General features: G+C 41.5%; 1 protein-coding gene across 8 annotated transcripts; it reads right to left on the bottom strand.

The window, feature by feature from the left end:
* Nucleotides 1–1303: 1303 nt before the first annotated feature.
* Nucleotides 1304–21302, bottom strand: TNFRSF8 (TNF receptor superfamily member 8). 8 transcript variants are annotated; one of them, XM_033079633.1, is made up of 13 exons: nt 21217–21302; nt 15361–15447; nt 14606–14815; nt 9592–9682; nt 7921–8046; nt 7137–7292; nt 6941–7034; nt 6305–6555; nt 5988–6098; nt 5421–5468; nt 4281–4351; nt 3301–3508; nt 1304–2171 (listed from the first exon to the last, which is right to left on the bottom strand). In XM_033079633.1, exons 3-13 carry the CDS (start codon nt 14675–14677, stop codon nt 1927–1929), a joined length of 1473 nt encoding a protein of 490 aa, XP_032935524.1. In that variant the 5' UTR covers nt 14678–14815; nt 15361–15447; nt 21217–21302; the 3' UTR covers nt 1304–1926. The 8 variants fall into 8 exon arrangements, with proteins under 8 accessions (XP_032935524.1, XP_032935523.1, XP_032935520.1 ...); XM_033079632.1 differs by having other exon boundaries at nt 21189–21267; XM_033079629.2 differs by lacking the exon at nt 21217–21302 and adding an exon at nt 16541–17320.
* Nucleotides 21303–21305: the final 3 nt, after the last annotated feature.

Below are 21305 nucleotides of genomic sequence, written 5' to 3'. Positions count from 1 at the left end.
ACCAGCGTTATTAAACCAACTGTAACACATCCAGCAGGTTCCAATGCATATGGTTCTTTTAGAAAGCTGTTCCAGTAAAAAAGATTAATTAACATACAGAGTGAAAATACACAATTACAGTCATTGCAGAACAGCCCCAAACAATCCCAGCCAGGTGAATGTGGTTATTCAGTTTGTGGATTCCCAAATCGGTGTTCTCTAAAATGATTTATGTAGTGAAGTTAAAGTAGATGTGGAAAAGGTTAACTAAAGTGACCAAGGCAGTTGAGCATCAAACTTACTTGAGTAATATGAAAAGATAGAAACTCATCATGGAGGCTTAGTTCAATCAAAGCTAAGATACAATCAATCACAAAAGCAACTTGGTTGTAAAAGAAAAAATAAAAAGCAACTCACAGACTTTTGTAAGACAAGAGCTAGTGACATTCACTGAAATAAAGAGGCTGGTTTAAAAGTGTTAAAAGTCCCTTACATGGTGATATCTGTAATCTTTTGCCACAGGTGCTTATAGAAGCAGATTATACTTGGAAATTCAAAAGAGAGAAGAAAAATTGATGGTGATATGAGAGAATAACAAGGGCTGAGTCAAACTCTTTGACATCCTCAATCCAATGCCAGCAGCAACTGCAGAACTGTGATGAATGCAAACAGCAGGAAAGGTGTTCCTAACTCACCCCTTCCTGCCACTGGCACAGATGGAATGTGCTCAAACTCCAGTCTGGCCCAAGAAAGTGATTTTATGTCCTTGTGTGTGCTCTAAGACAGAAGTTGCTGCAGCTGCAGCACTGTTATTACAGTGCTCTGATCAGGACAAAACTACAAAGCAAGTAATGGCTTTTGTGGTTCCTTGTTTTTTATTGTTAAGACGCAATTTGTCATATTGCTCATTTTCCATTGTCCTGTGCTAAAGTACAGTCAGCACTATTACATTTACAGTTACTAAACAAGCAGCACAAAAGATTTAAAAATAGCATAACACATGCCAGCTGGCCACCAAACAGGTTTGTTTTTAAAGGATATGTAAATCAGTGTCACCCTGATGACTATGAACAATTCTAAACCAAGTAGATATTAATGTTATAAGAAATAACTGCTGTGCCTCTTTTTCAGTAGAAAAATCATTTCTTCATTTCTCTTTTTACTGGCTCCACATTTGGCTTCACCCATAGTTCATCCAATAGCCAAATGTTCAGCTTTGGCTTACATCAGAAGAGGTATTTTGTACACTTACTAATGATTTGACATAGTCTGAAAAATATGAATTTGACTTCAAAACCTAGAAAGAATGACCTAAAGTACAATGGACATCAATTAGTTTTATTTGCCTTCTATTTTCAGAGTCTGTATGACACCTTTTGATTCTAATTCCTCAAGAAACATGAAGTCCACAAACCTGAGAGTTATGTTTATGCTAAGGATAACTGAGATTATTATGATTTTCAATCAAAAGTTGATGCCTTGAGAAAATACCAGATGTTGCAAAATACATGACAAAATTGGAAGTATTGGAACAGAAACAACATAAGAAACATGGCTGAGTCTCAAGCTTGACTCAGAATCCTGCCCAGATTTTTCCCAGCTAATAGAAGTAATCAGACATAGATCTCAATCCCTTACTTCACAGTGAGAGCAAGCTGTGAAACTTCAGCTGACATCCAGATGTCCTCTAAATTTCATAGCTTTGATTCAAATTTGTTTTCAGTATGATACTGGGAGACAGGGAAACAGAAATCTTTGATGTCAGCTATGAAGACAAACAGTTTGGATGATCCTCTCATTTGTTAGATGAAAATGAAATAGATTCTAGCTCTCCTTGTTTGAATGTGTTTCAGCGTTTTCCAGAAGCTTCCCAATAATCTAAGGCACAGTGTGTTTACCTCTCTTGTCATAAATTCAGCCTTAGTGTCACATTATCCCTGTGGGCTGTCACTTCTCAGTGGCAGTGGTAGGATGGTGAAATTCCTTCCCCTCCTCTTCCACAGGAACCATTACATCATTCCCTGGAAAAGACTCTGTTTCCTGCTCTGGGTAGTGCATTTCCAGCTCCTCTTCCAAGCTTTCCTGGGCATCAAGATTGCTTTCACATCCTCTAACAGCACAGTTCTTGCCACTGGGCACTTCTGAGACAGACCCCACGATAACAGTGTCGGCCTTCATGATGTAGAGTTTTTCTGAGGAAGGAAAAAAGAAGTGCTGAGCATGGTGAGCAGTCACTGCTGCCCCAGAGATGGATCTTTGCCATGCAACATTTTCATTAGGACTCTGGGCATTTCAGATCAAGTAGATTGAGCTTCCACAGGATTTAGCCACTGAGCTAGAGGTGGGACTACAGGAGAAAGACAAAGTGGAAAAAGCAGAAGATATTCACAAGAATCTGTTAGGAGAAGCAACTAATTGGGATCTAGGTATATAGAATCCAAGGTTTATGCTCCTGCTGTTTCAAGAAACAACACCAAGTAAAAGAAACCTTTGGGTAAAGATCAGCACTGTACAGAAGTTCTGGGAACTTAGAACCTGCAAAGAATTTAGTTTCTTCCTAGCTGAGAATAAACTATAAAATTTTCTGAATCTTGGCTCCAACTTGTTGTCCTGCATTGCCTTTTCAATGGCTTGCACCACTGCACTTAATTCAGAGGATGCTGCACATCAGACACTGTAGGTTAATTGCTTGGAGCTGTTTGGATATGATAAATCAAATAATCCCATTCATCCCAGTCCATCACTCACAGTAAAAACAGAGAGGGTATTGAGTAAGGAAAGGTCAGGTTTTGTAATATGAAAAACAACACCTTCAAATAACCTCTAATTGGCTTTGGGAGCACTGCCAGTGTCTCCTGCAGATGGTAACAATTCTCCCCCTGTGAAGGAGCTCCTTGCCTGACTTCATCTCCTGTGCCATGGTCAGGGACTTTATGGGAACACATGGGAGACATTTCAAGCCATTATTATGAAACCAGAGAAGAAAATGATAGCTAAGTACAATTCTCATTCAGTATTACAGCATCATCTTCCAGCTCACATATTCAAATTTCTTCTGTAAAATTTACATCTTCTAGAATGAAAAGAAGGAAGAAGGGAATTTTCTGTCAAATTCATAGTGACTAAAACATAAAAAAAGAAAGCACTATGTTCAAATGAATAGGTATTTTTGTGTTAAAGATCTGGAGATTCAGCACAATCTTTGTTAGGAGATTTAGACATTTTAAAGTTTACTAGTAATCTTGAAATTACATTATGTGCCATGTTTGAAAATTTGAAAAAAGATGACAAAAGGGGAAAAAAAAAAAAAGCAAGACTCACCAATTCTGTTATTTGTGTGGTCTCTGACTCGAGAATCCACAGAGCAATCTGGGGCATTCCCACTGCTTGGTGTCACATCAGTCACACCCCAATGGGCACTCTGTGCTTTTTCTGTGCTGGAAACCAAGTTATTGTTGGTTTCCAAAGGAAGGGCTCTGTCAATTAAATCCTCCTCTTCTAGCCCAGTGTCAGGGGTCAGTATGATCTTCTGCCAATACAACCAGGAGAACAGAAGTGGGGTGAGTGTAAAAACACTTTGGACATTGCAGTAGGTCCACAGAGTCCTCCTGTGGCAGTCAGGATAGCAGAATGTACTCCCTACTCAGAATGTACTCCCTGGCACTGGCACTGGCAGTGAAATGTTCCAAAGCACCTACAGGTATGGAACTTCCAACTAGGCTCCTGCATCTCTTAGGACTCTATTTCAAAATAGTGTTTCCAAGCTGAATTCACAGATTTCTGATGTCATTTCCACTGAAGAAAATATGTTTTAGCTACCTCTTAGAGTTTGCAAACACCTATCATGCTCCTGTGGAAGAGCAGAACAAGCCAGGGGCCAAACTGACTTCAAAATGTAATTGCCTCAGCAAAATGTCAGAAGAAACAAGCTCAGGCTGCCTAACACATGAAGAATTAATTACAAGCAGCTCTTTAAAAGAGGAACCAAAATCCGAGAGAGGCTAAAGGTCCTGCATCACAATTTTCTGGTTGTTCTGATATGCTTCTGTTTCCACAAGGTTGGGAAAGAAAAAAATATTTTGAAATGTGCACTTTACAGCCCTTGCTCATGTTGTACTCTCTATAGAGGCAAGAATTGAAGCTCCTCACAATTCAGGAATTATCAATTACACATTGAAATTATGACATGGAAGTATCACATCACATCTCATCCCACCTAAATGATCACATATTACAGAGGGAAGTCCAAACTAAAAGGCTGGCACTTTTTGGACTGGACATTTGAAAATAACATTATTTACTTTGGCATGGAACATGATCTGTTTTGGAATATTGTTCACACTTACTGCACATTTGTTCATGAGATCTGAACCTGCAATGGAAAGTGAAAACATCATCAGCAGAAAGCTCACACAATCACAAGAATATTAATATTTACTCTGAAAGATCACCTAGCAATATATTTCTTACACCACTGCACTGCCCACCCCAATGCAGGATGGTTTTCTTAGAACTCAGGGCACACTGAAATGACACTTTTGAGGTGAGCCAGCCACAGGCTGCTGTGAGATCTTGCAGTCCCCAAAGCCTTTTGCATCACTCCACACCACACCTGGTATTTATCTTATCAAAAAATGAACTAATGAAACTGTCTAGATAAGCACAAGACGAGCTTATTAAAAAGAAAAAAAAGTAAAAAAAAAAAAAAAGTTAATAACTTTCTACTGGATTAGCAAGTTAGGTCAGTTCATCATATGGTCAGATGATTATTAAGGGGCTAGAATTTTATGCACAGTTCCATTAATGATCCCAGGGAACACTGGGCCAAGAAGAGAGGTGAGAAGGAGGGAGTGTACAAAATTCTGCAGCATGAAGGTAGATGGGCTCAGACCTACTGTCAAATTTCACCCTGATGTGCAGTCACCTTTATTTTCAGAACATCAGCCCTGTAATGCTACACAGCCACAGTTTCTATTGTGCAAGGCAAGTGAGGGAGAAAACAATTCAATTTTGAGAAAATAAAGTTGCACATAACAGGTTTTAAATTGTATTCCTGAATGAATTAATATAAAAAGCCCTGCTGTGTGGTGATTAGAATCTGACACAACAGAGAATAGATCTGTCAGTGCTGAGGGGGGTCAGCTAAATGGGTAAAATGTTTGCACTTTATGGGTTTTTTTCTGAGCACGTCTCCCGTATTTGACAGTCCCGAAATGAATGGAGCGTTTCAGCTGTGACACATCACCAACCCGTCCGTGGGAGCCAAGTGCCACCTGGTGGCACCTGCCCACATCCAGCGTGTCCCTGCCTGCCCAGGAGCAGGACTGGCCTCCTGCAGGGACACGCTTGTGACATGAGAAACTCCCCCTTTTAAAACTAAAATTCTCTAGAATAAAATCCCACCATTCCTCGGCCATAAGGATGGCGCTGCTGTCACTCACCTTGGGATCTGAGCACGTATTTGTGTGCGATGACCGAATGCAGGTGTGCTGATAAGAGAAATCTTTCATTTAGCCAAACTCACCAGGGAGCCTGAAGGCTCCAACAGCTTCACCACACCCAACCTACAACATGCACATCTATAAAAGAGGGAATGTGGTTTTGCAGGCACACCCCATGTGTAAATCTAGGCAACGCTCTGGGGTGTCAGTGTCAGTAAAAATCACCCTTCCTCTCATGCTCAAAGCTCAGTCCTGTTCCCAGAACCAAAAACTACTCCCACAACACTTCAGGCATCATTTAATACCTGTCTGCACTGAGAGAAGAAACAGCTGGTTACCCTTTCCCCACTTGCAGGTCACCACCCACTTCCCTCCATGAATCCCCAGCTGCTTCCATCTTCCACGTTCTCCAACATCCTGCATGAGCAGCTTGCCTTAAACCCTTATCTGGCCTATGGAGAACATTCTCTTCCCCAATGACCTCCACAAATATCCCCATCTTTGATTTCCCACCTGCTGTTTGGCAGATCAAACAGCACATCTTGTGTTACAGACTGAAAAACTCACGCTTCCTTCTGAGGACGAGGATCCGCTTCTTGCAAACCTTCCATTTCCAAAATATCAGCGTGCCCCCAAGAAGCACTGTCACAGAGAGAACCACTGCCCAAAGCACTACACCTACAGCACAGACAGGGAGAAGAGGCAGAGGGGAAGCCCTGAGTAGATCCATGTGTTTGAACATAGCACCACAGACATCATTTCACAAGTCAAAGGGGATTTGCAGGAAGGTCCCACATAAAAATGGTGTTTACCAAAGATATTCCAAATAAAAAGTGCTAGGGAGGATAAATGCTGGTCTGTGTTACCTCCTGTTGTCATCTCACCCTTGGCTGAGGTAGAAGCATTCACTGTAGGAGTTATAGTGGGATTTTCAGCTGTTGTGACACTTAGAAGGTCACCACTAGCAGAGGTCACCAGGCTCTCCTTAATCACCCTCTGCTCAGATTTATTTTTTTCCGTGCTGACTCTCACAGACAAAGTGCTTGGGGTGAGGTAAGTGGGCAACTGGTCCAGGCAAACTTGATCATGTGTGGCATTTCCTTTCCTTAGCATTACTTTGTTCAGCTTGGCACAGCTGGGAATGAAAAAGAGCAGGTGTCATTGCCTGGTACAAGTATTTTCCATGTGTCAAACATCCCCTTGGTCACTTTTGTACCAACTGCAATTACTGCTTTCAGTGTAAAAGTCATTAATTCTTGGCCTGGATGCAAAGCTGCTACTCACACAAGTGTGCAATTCCACTGTCCTTAGTAAACTAAAGCTGAGGCAAGCAGGATTCCTTCCTGCCCTTGTTCCTCCAGCCCAGAGCAGGTGCAAAGAGAGGCTTCTTACTCTCCACGTGAGCCCAAAGTGATTCCCTTGCCTCTAAGATCAATTTGCACCAGAAGTGATAATACCCCATTTCATCCTTTATTCATTTCAATTATTCAGTCAGTCCCATTAAAGAAGCACAGACTTACTTGGTGTGGGGTTTGCAGGTGTCTGTGCTGGAGCTTTGATCAGAGAAGGTCCCAGGAGGACACTGCTCACAAGTGACATCATTTGTTGGGGTGCCTGAACAGAAATAATGACTGAGGGCTGACCAGATAAAATGCATCAGGAAAGGTAAAATGGACCAGGAAAGGTAGAGGTGAGATGACAGGTAGGAATTCCTACCCCTGGTTTTGACTCCAAAGCCAGGCCTGCAGGCAGAGTGGGGCTGGCAGCGAGTGCAGGAGTTCCGGACAGAGAGGCGGCAGAAGAGCCCCGGGCGGCACTCGCACACGCGCCCGGCGTGCAGGGAGCAGGGCTGCTTCTCCACAAGGTCCAGCTCTGGGACAGAAACACAGGCAGTCACAAAGCAGCACCTTGCAAGGGAAATGGAGAGTGGGGCCAAAGCTGAGCAACACCAGTGCTAAGGTTCAGGAAGCAGAAAAAGGTGCTGTCCATATCACAGACTGGTTTGGTTGAAGATGAGTTTAACACTGATCCCATCCCACCCCTGCCATGGCAGGGACACTCCCACTGTCCCAGCTGCTCCCAGCCCTGTCCAACCTGGCCTTGGGCACTGCCAGGGATAAGGGGCAGCCACAGCTGCTCTGGGCACCCTGTACCAGGACCTCCCCACCCTGCCAGGGGAAGGATTTCTTCCTATTATCTAATCTGCACCTGCCAGCTTTCAGTTTAAAGCCACATGGTGGCAATTTAAGTCATGAGTAATTAGAGAAGCCTGTAGATAATAGCTTATAATATAAGACAGAAAGCAGAAACCAGACTGGGATAGCGTTGGAAGGGAAAATTTTTAGGTATTCCCAGGAGGTAAAATGGATTATGTGCAAGGTAGTATTCTGCTGTCTAACTCAGTAACCAAGGGTGGACAATTTTGCTGTGGAAATTCTAAATGAATAAAATATATAGAGAGAGAGAATGTAACTGTGAGGATGTGTGAGGAAAAGCAAACCTTTTGGGCATGGCACACAGGCATCACATTGTGGCTTTGGGAATTTATTGCTCAAGTATTGATTAGGTCCACATGTCATGCAGTCTTCAGCTGGATCCTGAGGACATGCTTTCTTTTTAGCATAGCCTGGGGAGAAAAAGGAAAAATATCCAAGATACCTGTCCAAAATGGGCAGAAAAGCACCCTGAAATATTTTTGTCTGCTTGTTTGCCTGTTAGACACATTACCACAGTCTTCTCTTAGTCATCTAGTTTCTCTAGGATGTTTTCCTAGAGAAAATTATTTTAATATAATTTATTGCATGAAAAATACATTTAAATTTATTATATATTATTTTCATACAATGCCTTTCTCATTCAAGCATTAAGGTACAGGGCCAGGACATAATCCCACTGGAGTGGACTGCTGTGGAATGAGCAGATGACAAGTCATTTGCTGAATGAAAAGAACCAAGTCTCCATGAGGGCCATTACTAAGCTCCCAGGGAATTGGGTTTTGTGTTTCCTTCTTTCCTTCCTCTGAGCAAAAGAACTTTTTGAAAAGCTCCTTTTTCTTCACAGTGAGTAGCTGAGTTAGCAGCAGATATGAGCAGGTTATTGCTTGAAGGAGTAGTGGACAAGTAAGATGGAAAAGGATTCTTAGTAAGTTTTATTGTGGAGGAGTCCAGGACTGATGTGGGGATGCAGCAAAGATGACCTGGTGGGCACTGGTGGCTCATGACAGCCTGCTGTAAATCACATCTCTGCTGCTCACCCAGCCTCACTGTGACACCCCCTACGACAGGAGCTTTAGCAAAGTGTGGCTTGGAAGAAGAAAATAACTTTTCTTGGCACTGTCAAAGTCACATCCCCACCCATTTTTTTCTTTTATTGGACCATTGTCTCCATCCCTTGCTCTGTTTTACACACACAACTCCTGCAGGACTCCAGTGGTGTGGCCAGTGGGAATCCTGATAGAACTGGATGCAAATGTTGGCAGTCAAACACTAAAGCCCTCTAAAGTATCATCAGAACACAAATACAGGTCAGAAATTTCCTTTAAGAAAAATGAAAGAAAAAAGACTTCAGCAAGAAGATAGAGATGGTGGTGAAGCACCACGAAATCCCCACCCAGTGAGGGGGTTTTGGCCAGTGGGGCAGTTCCAGACCTTGACAGAACTCTTGTGTCCCCAAGGCTTTCCTGGTGCTGACCTCATGTGCCTGAGTCACACCCAGCTTCTAGCACAGCTTAAAGTGTCCCCTGCCAAGGGCCTGTTCCCTCCCTCATGTGAGACACTTTCTAAACTGTTGTGACTGGAGAATAACATCAGATTTTCCATACCTTCATTTGGTATTTTCTTATCTCTCAGAAGAAACTCATTTAACCTAATTTCACTGTGCTAATTCACACCCAGGGGCAAGTTTGAAATGAATTCTTTGACCTGGCTACTTGAGTGTCAGGTGAAGTGATAAAATTATAACTTTTATAAATTCTATCATATTACCTGGTTTGCATGCAGACTACACAGGAGCAGGACAGTGGAGAAGAGATTCACATCTGGAGCCACATGAGACAGTGATTATGAAACTTCCCTTTTCTTCAGGGACAAAATACAACTCTGCAGACACACAGGGCTCCCACTGCCTCTGTGAGAAGGGCTCCAGTGTAAATTGGACTGAATTATAAACATACCTGAGGGACACTGGTAACAGCACTTTTGGGAAGTTTCATCATAGAACCAATCCTCTAGTGCATGACAGGAATGAGGTGCAGTTAATGATGTCTAGAAATTGAAAGAGATAAAAGATACAATTAGAAAACAATTAATTCTATACTAGAGCAGATCCCAATGCCTGTCTCAAGTTGCAGATTGGTAAGGAAAAGCCCACAGTTTTTTGAAAATTCAAGTATCTCCAAAACAACTAAATTATTGTCTGCACTTCCTTTAGAAACATTGCATCAGTTAGCAAATTTGAACAAAAAAAAAAAAAGGATAAAAAATTACTATCCTAAAATGATTTCATGTTAATTGGAGCTATTTTTAGGGAAAGGAACAACATCCCTAACATCTGTAACAGATCTCCAGCTCTGTGAGGACTGGAGTAAGAGGTGATACCAGATTCAGCATCATCTAAATCTACACAGATCTGGTGTAATCCACAGAGGTCATTCCTGTTTGCAGCACACAACTTTTCTGTTTCTTATGCAGTCATACTGTTTGAATTTAGTAACCTAAATGTCTATTATAAACCAATCAATTATTTTACTTTTCATTTAGGGACAAATCCTACAAGAGCATCTTGCCTTGAAAAGAAATCTGCAAATACTCCCACGATGAAGCCCTTTTTCAAATAACTGATCCCACTTCTGTTTTGAGTGAAGGTTTTCTGAAATACCCTTTCATCACTACATAACCAATATTTATTTAGTTAAAAAAAAAAAACAACATAAAATAGTTTTGATCTTAGCATATAAAATGAGACCCAGCTACAACTAGTAACAAGAAGATTTAGTAATCAGATTTAGTTTTTGCACATCTGGGCCTCTACATGCTCTGGGAAATTACAGTGCTATAAGTGTTCTGATGAGAATATCTGATTTTTGAATTTGGTATTGCCCTTAAGAATCCCCTAAAATGTTTTTATCTGAATTTCATTTTCAGTATTTACTAGTAGGCATTAACAGTGATTTTTTTTTTTAACTTTTTTTTTTGGCAAAGAATTGATAAGCAGATTGCCCAGAGTTTTTCCCACACAATACTGGTAGAGCAGTTCAATATTTCAGAAACTCTGCATCTCACTTTCTGCTGATGAATTTCCCACTGGTTTTGAAATAATACTTGCTGTCACCTGCTGCCTTTGTGCACTGTGCAGTCTCACTAACTCATTTCACAGCCTGTTTAATATACACAAAACACAAAAATTATTTAACTTCCTTCAGAAAACAGGAACTTGACAGAAGAACAAGAAATAGAAACACATAAAAACCATCAAATCTCATTGAGCTCCAGTAACAGAACTGAGAGCTCTGCCACATCTCTGCTCTATAACCCCACAAGCACATTTTGTGGCTGCCTGCAGAGGCAGGAGGAGGTGTTTGCCTGCTCAGCCTGCCTCAAATCACGTTCACAAAGGTGCACTTGGTGTTGTCCTGCTCTGAGGAGGAAGCCCCAGACTGGAGGAGAAGGAAGTGGGACCTGCTCACATCTGTGCAGGGTGCCCAGGTCAGGCACTCCCAGCCCAGATGGAGCAGCAGGAAATGACCAGTCACACACAAAAGGTCAGCTGTGACTTAGTGAATTAACTCCTTCTATTAAAAAAATTTAAGAAGCAATAGCATCTTGGCTGTAGCTGTCAGCTTGGAGTAGTTTCTCTGCAAGAGCTGTGGGAAGTCACCTCAAATACCTGAATTCTTCCTCCTGGCTCTCCTGGGCATCCAACTCTGGCTGCAAATGAAGCTGGATTTTAAACAACTTGATTTACTGAATTACTCATGCAGCCCATAATCTTACAGCTTATTTAATTGTCTGCTTTGGGCTTTAAATAAAGAAATAGTGTCTGTGTAAAAATGTGAGAGAACAGCTTTTAAAAAAGTTACGTTCCCAAGAATAGGAAAATCAGGAGTTTAGTATTGGATTCTGCTCCTGGTTCCAGCAGTGCCCATTCTGATTATGAATGTGACCTGATGGCAGTGCAGGGATAAATCACTGCATGAACTAGGCCTGCATACTAAACAAATTCTGCAGAAACTCATGTGAGAGAGTACTCAGCCTCATTTCCCCCTTTCCACAGGAGGGCAGCTCTGCACTGCAGGCACCAACACCACACAGCTCATCCCTGGCTCCTCAGCAAACGCTGCTGTCAAGTGTCCAGATACAAGCAGAGCTTTGTAGCCACCTGTGCTGTGACTGAGCCAAAGCCAAGGTGCTCTGCTGTGAAAGGAATTCATTTTAACAAATCTCAGCAGAATGTCTGTGACTGAGAAACACCTTCTGAAATCACCTTCTCTAATCCATAAGCAAAATGCCTGTAAGTCACCAGCAGAGGTGTCTCATGAGTATAAAGATTAGTGTAGATCCTCTCAGTGATAAATAACATTCATGTCAATGCTCAGCATCAGTCACCATGCCCCCACTCTTGTCATTTTTTCCCCTCCAAATTCTGAAGTTTGACTCCTAATGTGACCTGTAACAGCAACACAATGATGCAAAGTTCTGCTCTTAACTCAGCAGGAAGGCCCCCAGCATTCTCTAAGGGATCAGTGAAGAAGTACCAGTTTTATGGCAATAACATCTGCTATTGGCACTAGAACTGAGACTTCTGTTTGTTAATGTGTATTATAAAAAACCCCTTTAACATTCAAGGAAGATCACATACCTATTGGAGTAAAGCATGTGGCTGTGGTGAACAGCAGCTCTTTGTCCTTCTCTCTGACTTTCCCTTCAAATAAAGGGTTTTTATTTATGTATTATGCATTTTGTATTATGTAAGATGTATTTAGCAGGAGCTGGAATACACCTTGTGAAAGGAAAGATGGCAATTCCTGTCATGCTTGGACTGCTCTGTGACAGCATGCACAGGGATGCACTGGTTCAGAGCTTTCAGTGACCCAGCAAGTCAACTATTTCTGTTCTTTTCTGAATACACTGCAGATCAAGGACTAATTCAACAAAGCAAACACATAAATCAGAAGTATTTGGGTTTTTCAACACCTGCTTGGGAGAACTTGTTTTAGAAAATAGGCTTTTTATAGCTTTTCTCACTTTCCTTATTTATACAAAAATGTTTGCCATTCCAATTTAAATAATGGCAGTTGTAAAGGTGGTGCTGAATTCAGTGGGCTACTCTGCAATTCAGTCAGGACAAGGTTTGACTCATTTATTTATGGCTTTTTGAACTCATAGAGAAAAAGTGATTGTGAGGCAGAGTAAGAAATCAGCTAGCTACAAATGAGCTGTAAGTCAGAAAGAAAGCATAGTGCTGTAAAAAAAAAAAAAATTACCAGCAGGGGATATTCTAGAACTGACTAATACTGCAGCAAAACAGTTAACTGTCTGTCAAACTTCTATCCAAATTCTGACAGTACAGAAAAAGCTGATAATCTACAGCTTCAAGTAGTCAAGCTTCATTTGCTTGATAATAAAGACATTATCAACAAGTGAGAGTTCTCTGAATATAAAAAGAAACAAAACCCAAACTGACTGTGGACTGAGGTAAGATGGAGCATGGTTTTAAAATATGACCATTAGACAGGATGTCTAATGTACTTGTACTCCACTAGCAGCAAGAGCAAATATTGCTGTGAGAGGCAATGCAGGACTCTGTACATCCAGCTTTTATCCCAGCAATGTCTATGTATTTATTCCAGGTAACTGATAATTTTACAGTGAGTCTGAATATTGGCAATGAATACCAGAAAACCAAATTTTCTCTCTGCCCCATTCATTTTGTGAACAAACCACCAAGAGTGATGTCAAAGAGAAAATTTGTCATCTTTTTGCCTCTATTGGCTTTCCTCCTACAGCAGTCTGCATTCAGCACACTGGATGAGCTTATCTGAATGCCCTCCCAAACATTCCTGTGGTGAGCAAGGATTGCAGACTCCAATCCCACAGAAAATAGAATCCCTCTGGATTTCATGAAGGAGACAGTGGCAGGACAGATAACCTAGGAAAGTAAAGCAAAGCAATGTGGGAGGGGAATTTACAGCTAAAGACACAAGAGCAAACTCCTACTCTTACCAAAAGCACCAGGAGGATATTTTTTCAAATGTCTAATACAGAACTTGGTTATTTTCAAAGATTTAACTGGAGTCAGTGTCTTGCTTGCTTGTGTTTGCACTGTAAGGGAATATGGCTCATTTCCCATCCAACACTCCATGCAAATGCTCACCTACTTGACTTTACCTGTGCAATCTCTCTGTGCCTGACCTTTTCATTTTTTTTAAGTGTATTTTTAAGTGTCAGCCAGGGAAATCACCTGGATTTATGCCAGGTGCTGAGGGTTCATTGCCATGTGATCCACAGGAGGAGGGGGTAAGTGGCAGAGTGGGGTGGAAGCAAATCCATGAGAACTGATAGGATCAGAACAGGGAGCTGGTGTGCATCTCCAGCATCAGCTGAATGCAGCTAGTGGGCTGTGTCTATGTAAAGTGATTTTTGATTCAGAAATAGTAGTGGATTCATGAAAAAGTCAATGCCAGTAGGGTGGGAGGTGTAAAGAGAGAGGTCTATTATTGTTTAGCCTCCACACCTTTCAATTTGCCCCTCCTGACTTGCATCAGCAGAGTGGGCAGAAGCCTCTGAACCCAGCTGTGCAAGGAACATTCCTGTGACTGAGCATGCAGGCAGAAATAAAAGCCCCCCACCCCATCAAAGCTTTCCTGACTGCCTAGATGTGATGTGCCTGGAGCTGCAGCAGCTCTAGCAGTGCCAACAGTGTGCAGATCATAGCTCATATCCCACATTTCTGCCTGTAAAAATCCCAGAGAAGGCAAACTCTCCTGGCTGCTCTGCTTTGTGCCTTTATCTCCCAAGAGCCCTGCTCACCACCTTTATCCCCCTGTGCTGCATAAACCCTGCATGTGTGGACACCCAGCCCAAGCCCAGCTGCAGGGCAGGAGGGCTCTGCAGCCCCAGGTGCCCCCAGACCCCAGCAGGCTCCTGAGTCCTGAGGAGCTGCAGGATCCTGGTGTCCCCCTGCCTTACCTGGGGGGTTGTCTGCACGTCCTGGAGAAGCAGCAGAAGGCACAGTCCCAGAGGCAGGCTGCAGGCAGCCATCTGAGGTGGTGTTAAATGTCCCTGGCTCCCAGCATTGCAGGTGGGACAGATGGGTTGCTCCTTCTGGAGGATGAGACCCTTCCAGGGTCCCACCAAGTCATGCTCCTTGCCTGCTCATTCAGCCCAGAGCCATTCCAGCTGCCCAAGACAAGCAGGAGACAGGGTTTGAGACTCAACTGAGTTGAGAAAACAATTTAGAAGGGAGGGGGAGGGGGGCTGCCCCAAAAGAGAAAAGTAAAAATAGAACAAAACAGAACTGCCTCAATGTGAGTTTCTGCGAGTGGTGAGAATCAAGGTTGTCACCTCAGGCACACGCTGGCTGAGCACAGGCTCCTGACTCATCTGGGCTGCCCTCACACAGCCCTTCACCACCACAAGTCCAAGCCCTGCCCCATCCAGCTGTCACTTTTTCAAGAGTTGCAACCAAGCCCCAAGGAAGTTCCCAGTAAGAAACACCAATTCTTTCAGCACAGTCATTTTACTCCGGTTCAGATGAGTGGGTGAAGAATCACAATCAACCACGGTGACTCCTCTCAGATTTAGGCTGTACATATTGCCACTTAAAACACCAACATACTACAGACCTTCCCCTTGAGAAACCTTCCCTCTCCTCCAATCCCAAGAGAAACTAATTCCTGTTGATGACAATCATCTTTAGGACTGCTACTCGTCATTTCACTCACTTTCATTTGTTACTCTGGATGGTTTTTGTTCTGATGCCTGGAAATACTTCAGTGGGTTGAAGATCTCATGGAGCCTCCTTATCTGCCCTAGAAGTGTTGTCAAAAGTGAAGGTTAGCCACTTCAAAAAGGCAAAGTGCCTTGAAAACCCTCTGAGGTACACAGGAAAACGATTTGAATTCTCACACCTCTGGGTTGTTTTTTCTTTGCTTCTCAGCCTTATCAACAACAACAAAAGAAATGAGAAAATATTGAAAGCCAGATAAACAATTATTTTGCTAAAGATCCACAGCTACCTCACTGCCATCACAGCAAGCACAAAGATGAGCATCCCACAGGACTCTGTGTAAATACCTTCAGCTCACAGCTGCAGCAATTTAAACTCTTTATTTGAACCTCTCTTTATTTCTCCAGAATGCCATCATATAAAGCCCAGGTATTCCCAGCACACTCACAGTGTGTGTGACACACAGTGAATCTCCTCTCTGTCCTGCCAGGGTCCTGCTTAGTTTCTGAGCTCTCTTTCCTACAGAAGCTCTCAGGGTGGGTTTGCCTTATAGGTCTAGACACAACTAAGAATTTCAATGCCAGATTATTCCATTCTTGATTTTCCTCATTAAGTAATGGGCTAGAACACACCTTAATCTTCTGTAGTAATATGCCATTAGGCAATTCTCCCAATTTATTAATGCAGTTTCAAATGACACAGTACTCAGGACAACTGATGAGATCTGTTTGTATTTTTCCCTCCCATCTGTGTTTTTTTTTCTCTTATCAGGTCCTATCCAAGCTTTTCTAGCAAAAGTGCAGGCACCAACTTCACAGAGAGCCTGGAAGGTTTAAGTTACACTGCTGAAGTATCTGATGCAACAATTTTTTATGTGAGTACAAAAATCTGTGCAAAAGACTTTCCCAGAACTGGCACCAGGGAAAGTTTTCTGGCCTGTTTTCCAGAGGAAGTAAGACTGAAACGAGCACACTGAGCACTTTTTATATATATGTATATTAGTTCCTTTTTCATGAATGTTATCAGTAAATTTTTAACCCACTGGATAACTTCATTCAAATTTATCTGAGATGGCAATGCCATTAGGTTTTACAAAAGTTCATGGAACCAGGTGACTTGGATAAAATCAGTCACTCACTGAGGGAAAGGCTCCTCAGAAGAAAGATTCCACTTACACATCCAAAGTGAAACCAGGCTTCCCAGCTGCCATTCTTCCTTGAACTTCTAAATTCTTAAGTTCCTTCTTGATTGAGCCAAATACTTAAAAGGATAGGAAGTGGAAAGTGCTTATTGTCGCTGCTGGCTTTTCAGAACGGCTCTTAAATGACAAAATGTTATTACAAGGACGTACTAAAAGCTGCATCATTAAAGAGGGTGAAGAGGTTGCTCCACAGGAACACTACAGCCTGAATGCATTTCCAAGTGAAAGGCTGTTCTCAGACTTTGTGTGTTTTGATTTCAAATACAACAAAAGGGGCTTTCCAAACGAAGCCCTATCAGTAACCGGAAGGAGCACCTCCATTTTATAACAAACCCACGCTGCTCATGTACATGGTGCCTCTATTTCCTAGAAAATTATCTCCTATGTAAATATGAAAAAGCCCCACAAAACAAATAGAAGCACATAACCAACGCCTGATTGTCTGGTGTTCCACTGAAGGAGAGTCTGTCAGGAAGAAGGGGAAGCTCCTGTGAGCGTGCTGTTATTGTTTATAATGTTTATTTGATTGTACAGATCTGTCTCTGACACCTGGATCACTTTTTGCTTTAGGTGTTAAAGGTAGTGATGCCCTCAGGCAAGCTTTCTTGGCATTTCCTATTTCACTTAATTCAGAAAACATCCTGTAAGTCAGGGGTTGACAAATTCCACTTGATACCTGGGCAAGAGAATGCAGAGACCCAACCAAGCCATGAGGGAAAGTCTCCACATGCCCAAACCATCCCTTCAGCAATGTCTGCTCACTGTGCTCCAGCAGGGAGATCCAGTAAAGAGAGCAGCAGGGGGATTCTCCACAGGGAGCATTGGTACACACATGCTCAAGGAAAAGTACTCAGGACTTTTTCTAATTTTGAAGCAGCTGATTTTAGTCTCCTGTTGTACTGTTACCATGGTTTCTCCTGCTTTACATGTGTATGTTCAGTTCATACATATCTAGCTGTATAAGAGGGAAAACAAACCTCCAAGAGAAGTATCATCTCTAAATTTCTGTCAGACAGATAAAAGAGATCATGAAATTTAAAAGGAAACATATTAAAATGCCTTGGCTAAAATCTCTATTTCAGTGCCTTTAGTGTTACTATTCAGAGTGATGCCAAACTGATTTTTGCCCTTTTTACCTTTATACATTCTCTATATTCTTTACATATATATTTATAGCCTTGTAGCCTATTATTGTGTTCATAATCAGCATTTTACCCACGATATTAGACAGACAAAATTAATTCCCTAGTGGCCCCAAGCCCTGGGACCAAGGCTAGGCTCTCTGGGAGCCAAGGTTGAAACCAGTTCTCTGAGACACATTTTCATAAACAAAATTTAGTTCCTATCTAAGAGGGTGGGAGGGTTTCATAAAGGGTTCAACCAGGGAGGAGTTACCTCATCACCTATGCCTCTGACTGGGGATTCTGGTCAGTTATGCTGATTTATTAAACAAATAAAAATTGTATCTGCTTTGTGCTACATGCACACCTTCGGCACTTTCCACCTAGCATTTTGTGCTCTATAAAGATCCTTACAAAGGTAACCCCTATTATCACCTAACTGTGTCTGGTTTGTGGTTTTAGGACCAGTGAAACAGCATCAAGAGCATTTTGTCAGCAGCATGCTGACAAAACAATCACCACATTCTTGCTCCTTAGCCAGATGAAACAATGCCAGAGCTTGGAACTTCCTAAGGAGCCCCAGGAGTCCCAAAGGCAGGGCAGGCTGAGATACATTCTACATAGCTTGGGGGTACAAATTAAAATAGAGAAGAGAAATTAAGGCATTTCCTGCAATGAAAAGTGCAGAGAATCTCATGTTTAAAAGAATGAAAGCAAGAAATGAAGAGAGGAAGAAAGCCAAGAATTACTTTCTTGCTTCCCTTTCTGGATCTATTTAGACATTTTAGCCATTGGAGAGCTCTGTTCTGGGTGTCCTGGACAATAACACACAGGATCCTGATTTTAGGCATTGTAAGAAAAGCCAAGATACTGAACTTCCCAGTAAATGTTTCCACAGCCCAAAGAGGACAGACACAGATACAGCACACAGTCATTGGGGTTTCAAGTGGCTGCAGCTGACACAGTACTGGAAATCACACGTGGAAGAAGAAATACAACCTTATTTGTGCCACAGACTGGGAAAATTCTGTCCCTCTCTGCCACTCTGGTACTGATATTTATTTGCTGGCACACACACTCCTTATTCTTAAATATTTGTCAATCCATTTAATTGTCACTTTAATGGACTAAATACACTGCAGGTGCTCTTGAGAACATGATCTGAGAGCTGTTTTCATTCAATTTACCTTGGTATATTTGCCCACTGTGATCAACAATGAAGATGATTTAAAGCTCTTCTGGCACACTCATTAAAATGCAACAATGGCTTAAAAAGGGGTTACCATTGGGAAAAAAGGTTACTATGTTAATAATAAAGATAACATCTTAATTTCCACGTACACTTCTTTACATGTCATTTAGACAGATTTCAGGTGGATAAAAATATCTTATACCTTTGTTTTCACTATCTCAACTAATAGTACTGCCTTACATAAGGAGATAAAACAACTAATGTAACAAAAAAAGTATAAAATGTCTTTTACTGCCCCATAGTAGCCTCAAAACCAAAGTACATTTTGAGTCAAACTGAAAAATGAGAAGAGCTGACAGAGGACTCAGTTCTCTCAAGAAAGACGTGGCTTCCATGAAAGAAACCAAAACCACATCACAGAATTACTATGCCCAGAGGCTGGGACAGACAGAGAGGGAGGGAGAGAGAAATGACCTTAGATGAGACATCACACCATGTCTGTACTTTCAGTAATTACTGTCTGTAATTGTGACTGCAGCTTCTGGAAAGGTGGTAGAGTTACACATGGTCGTTTTCCATAGAAAATCTGAAGAATGGAAATGCACCAAGAGCTCCAATTCCATACATTTTAATCCCAAATAGAAAAGATTGGAGAAGACTGGCCAGGTGGCTAAAACACAGGAGTGGGACTCATCAGTTTCCACAGTGTCACAGAGCTTTTGGGTAGCTCACATCCTTTCTTCATACTCTGGTTCTCCTCATCTAAAAGCTGAGTTTAAAGCTTAAATAACAGAACCCAGATGAACTTTCCTTTGCAGACATGAACAAAAGAAACTTGAGGTATATTAAATAGTTTGATTTGCAGGATGTAGTTTTTCCAAAGGCTGTAAAAACTTATTTTCTTTGACTAATTGAGTGTCTCAACCCTAAAAATTTAGGGTGTTGTTTTCCTTTTCCTGGCAGTTTTGCTCTGCAGAAACCAATGGAAGGGAGAAAACCAAATCCTTTGTTTTGGTCAGCCATTATCCAGGGAGCTGGTGAAATTGAGGGGATTGATTCCAAAGAGAAGGGGCAGAATTTCTCTTGTGTTTTGAAATTTGAGACACTCCAAAAAAACAAATTATTACGGGGTTTGAAAACAAAAGTTCCAAAGAAACGAAAGCCCCAAGAATCAAAGTTTGCAAATGATTCAAAAAGCAAGTTCAAGGCACATGCAGTTGTTCTACCTGGGAGTTCTGGGGAGTCATAATCACACCTTCAACACTTTCACAAGTGTGAAAGACTCAGTGTATTCCCAACTATCAAGAGACATTTTGAATTCAACATTGGTTCCAACCTGCATCCACCAGAGAGATCTAACCAAGGTTACTGAATCTCCAGCATTACCTCTCCTCTGTTAACAGTGTGCAACAGGCTGTAATTCATTTCAGGATAAATTAAGGAAAGGTTTATGATATCTTATGTTTTGAGTTTGAAGGCAAGGTAGCAAAAATGTTGAATTTGCCCTGTTTGGTATAAAATTTGGCATCTAGTGTTCTACAGTCACAGGATTAGTTTATTTTTAAATCAGTGTTTCCAATAATGGAAATTCTGTGACCAATTCCATTCACTTTACCCTACAGATATATAACCCAAAATTAAAGTCAGGCTAAAAGCCATGCTTTTCATTTCTCATTCCAAGTCTTATATCAAGATTTCATAAACCTGCAATATTCCTCTCCTTGTTTAAAAAAGTTTATTCATGCATTTGGTTTAATAAATATTTGATATAAAAGTAAGTGAATGCCAAGAAGCTGCACAAACCAAATTCATTCTCCCAAGTCAGCTCCCCAAAACACGTTTGAGGAAGGAATTTCTGTTTCAGAAAATTCAAAGCAAAATAAAACATCAGTTTTATTGTTTTCACACAAGCAAGGTAAAATTGGCCTATAAAGTTCCAACAAATCACACTTTGTGTAGTAGTTTGGTTTGGTACAGTTTAAAAATTCTAAAATCCTTTTTGGGCTTATCTCCAGAAAACTTGCAAATTTTGTTTTCTTCTACTTTTCCAAACATTTTAAGGCATTTTCTAGCTCCTTGATGAATAAATCTCATTTTACTTGAACATTTTTTTCATGTTCAGTTACTCTGATGTAATACACTCAACAGCTGCACACTAAAAATAACCTGGATTTTTAGAATTTTTACAAATTATTGAGGAACTCAAGTTTAAGGCACTAAAAATTTTTGTGTCATGTTTCAAAATATTTGGAAATAAACAAATCTTTGTCACTCCACTGACCCAGGCCCTTCACAGGCCAATTCCTCACCCTGGCATTCACAGTTAATGCTGGTTACTCAGCTGAGGTGGCAGATGCTGATCCTGCACACATGACTTTATCCAGCCCTAGCTGGCACAGCTCATGCAGCTGCTCAGAAGTGGCTGC

Source organism: Catharus ustulatus, chromosome 24 (genome assembly GCF_009819885.2).
Source record: "Catharus ustulatus isolate bCatUst1 chromosome 24, bCatUst1.pri.v2, whole genome shotgun sequence".
Classification (NCBI taxonomy): Eukaryota; Metazoa; Chordata; class Aves; order Passeriformes; family Turdidae; genus Catharus; species Catharus ustulatus.
The sequence above is the reverse complement of the archived record's forward strand: the minus strand, read 5'-3'. Positions and strand labels throughout refer to the sequence as shown.